The sequence below is a fragment of the Lipotes vexillifer genome, unplaced genomic scaffold (genome assembly GCF_000442215.2).
Source record: "Lipotes vexillifer unplaced genomic scaffold, Lipotes_vexillifer_v1.1 scaffold1793, whole genome shotgun sequence".
In the NCBI taxonomy this organism is placed as follows: domain Eukaryota; kingdom Metazoa; phylum Chordata; class Mammalia; order Artiodactyla; family Lipotidae; genus Lipotes; species Lipotes vexillifer.
Genome location: NW_006791036.1, coordinates 128,938 through 130,032, shown reverse-complemented (window position 1 = coordinate 130,032; position 1,095 = coordinate 128,938). Strand labels below are relative to the sequence as shown.

The 1,095-nt window shown below is 44.7% G+C and overlaps 1 protein-coding gene across 1 annotated transcript in view; it reads left to right on the top strand.

Annotated features, from left to right (window-relative positions):
- The window catches only part of LOC103075200 (melanoma-associated antigen B10-like), a 1,059-nt gene extending 375 nt beyond the window's left edge, over nt 1-684 (top strand). The window contains exon 2 of the mRNA XM_007464180.1: nt 1-684. This exon is cut by the window's left edge and continues 119 nt beyond it. Coding sequence (XP_007464242.1) covers nt 1-684 — 684 coding nt within the window.
- Nucleotides 685-1,095: the final 411 nt, after the last annotated feature.

Sequence of the window (1,095 nt, the reverse complement as noted above, 5' to 3'; positions counted from 1 at the left end):
TTCCTGCTGTGCAAGTATAACATGAGAGAGCCCATTACAAAGGAGGGTATGCTGAAGCATGTCATCAAAAAGTACAAGGAGCAGTTCCATGAGATCCTCAGGAGAGCCTCTGAGCTGATGGTGCTGGCCTTTGGCATTGATGTGAAGGAAGTCGATCCCACCAGGCACTGCTATGCCCTTGTCAGCAAATTTCAGCGCACCAGTGATGACAGGATGAGGGGTGAGGAGATCATGCCCAAGACCGGCCTCCTTATGACAGTCCTCTGTGTGATCTTCATGAAGGGCAACTGCGCCACTGAGGAGGATATCTGGGAAGTGCTCAATGTGATGGGGATATATGCTGGAAAGAAGCACTTCATCCATGGGGAGCCCAAGAAGCTCATCACCAAAGATTTGGTGCAGGAAGGGTACCTGGAGTACCTCCAGGTGGCCAACAGTGATCCTCCACGCTATGAGTTCCTGTGGGGCCCGAGAGACCACGCTGAAACCAGCAAGATGAAAGTCTTTGAATTCTTGGCCAAGGTTCATGATACGGTCCCCAGTGCCTTCCCACTCTTGTATCAAGAGGCTTTGAGAGATGAGGAAGAGAGAGCCCAAGCCAGATTTGCAGCTATGCTTCTCACTGGTGCCGTGGCCAGTCTGCGTTCCGGGGCCGACTTCCAGGGCAGCTTCTCCCACCTGTAGTGAAATCTGAAGCACCTTCCTGCAGTAGTGTAGGGGCTGAGGTGGTGTTGGAGGGATCACAGTGAATAGCATATTAGAATAACTTACAGATTTATGTTTTGTTGTTGAAGGTTTTCAAATATTGCTTCTTCTTTAAAAAAGTTTAATTAGCTTCAGAATCTAAGTACATGAATGATATTGGTTACATACTTAATGCTGTTTATGAAGTTTAAGAGTAATAGTTTTGCCATTTTATTAAACAAATAGGGTAACCTTCCATCTTTTTTAGTGACCTGGAACAAGAAAAGATAGCATTGTAATAGGCATTTCCTTAGAAATGAGAAAGAAATTAGCAGTAAAATAGTTGGGATCAAAAAATAGAGAAAAATGTAAAAGATGGTCAATTCTTGGTTTCCCTTATTCCTTGTATTT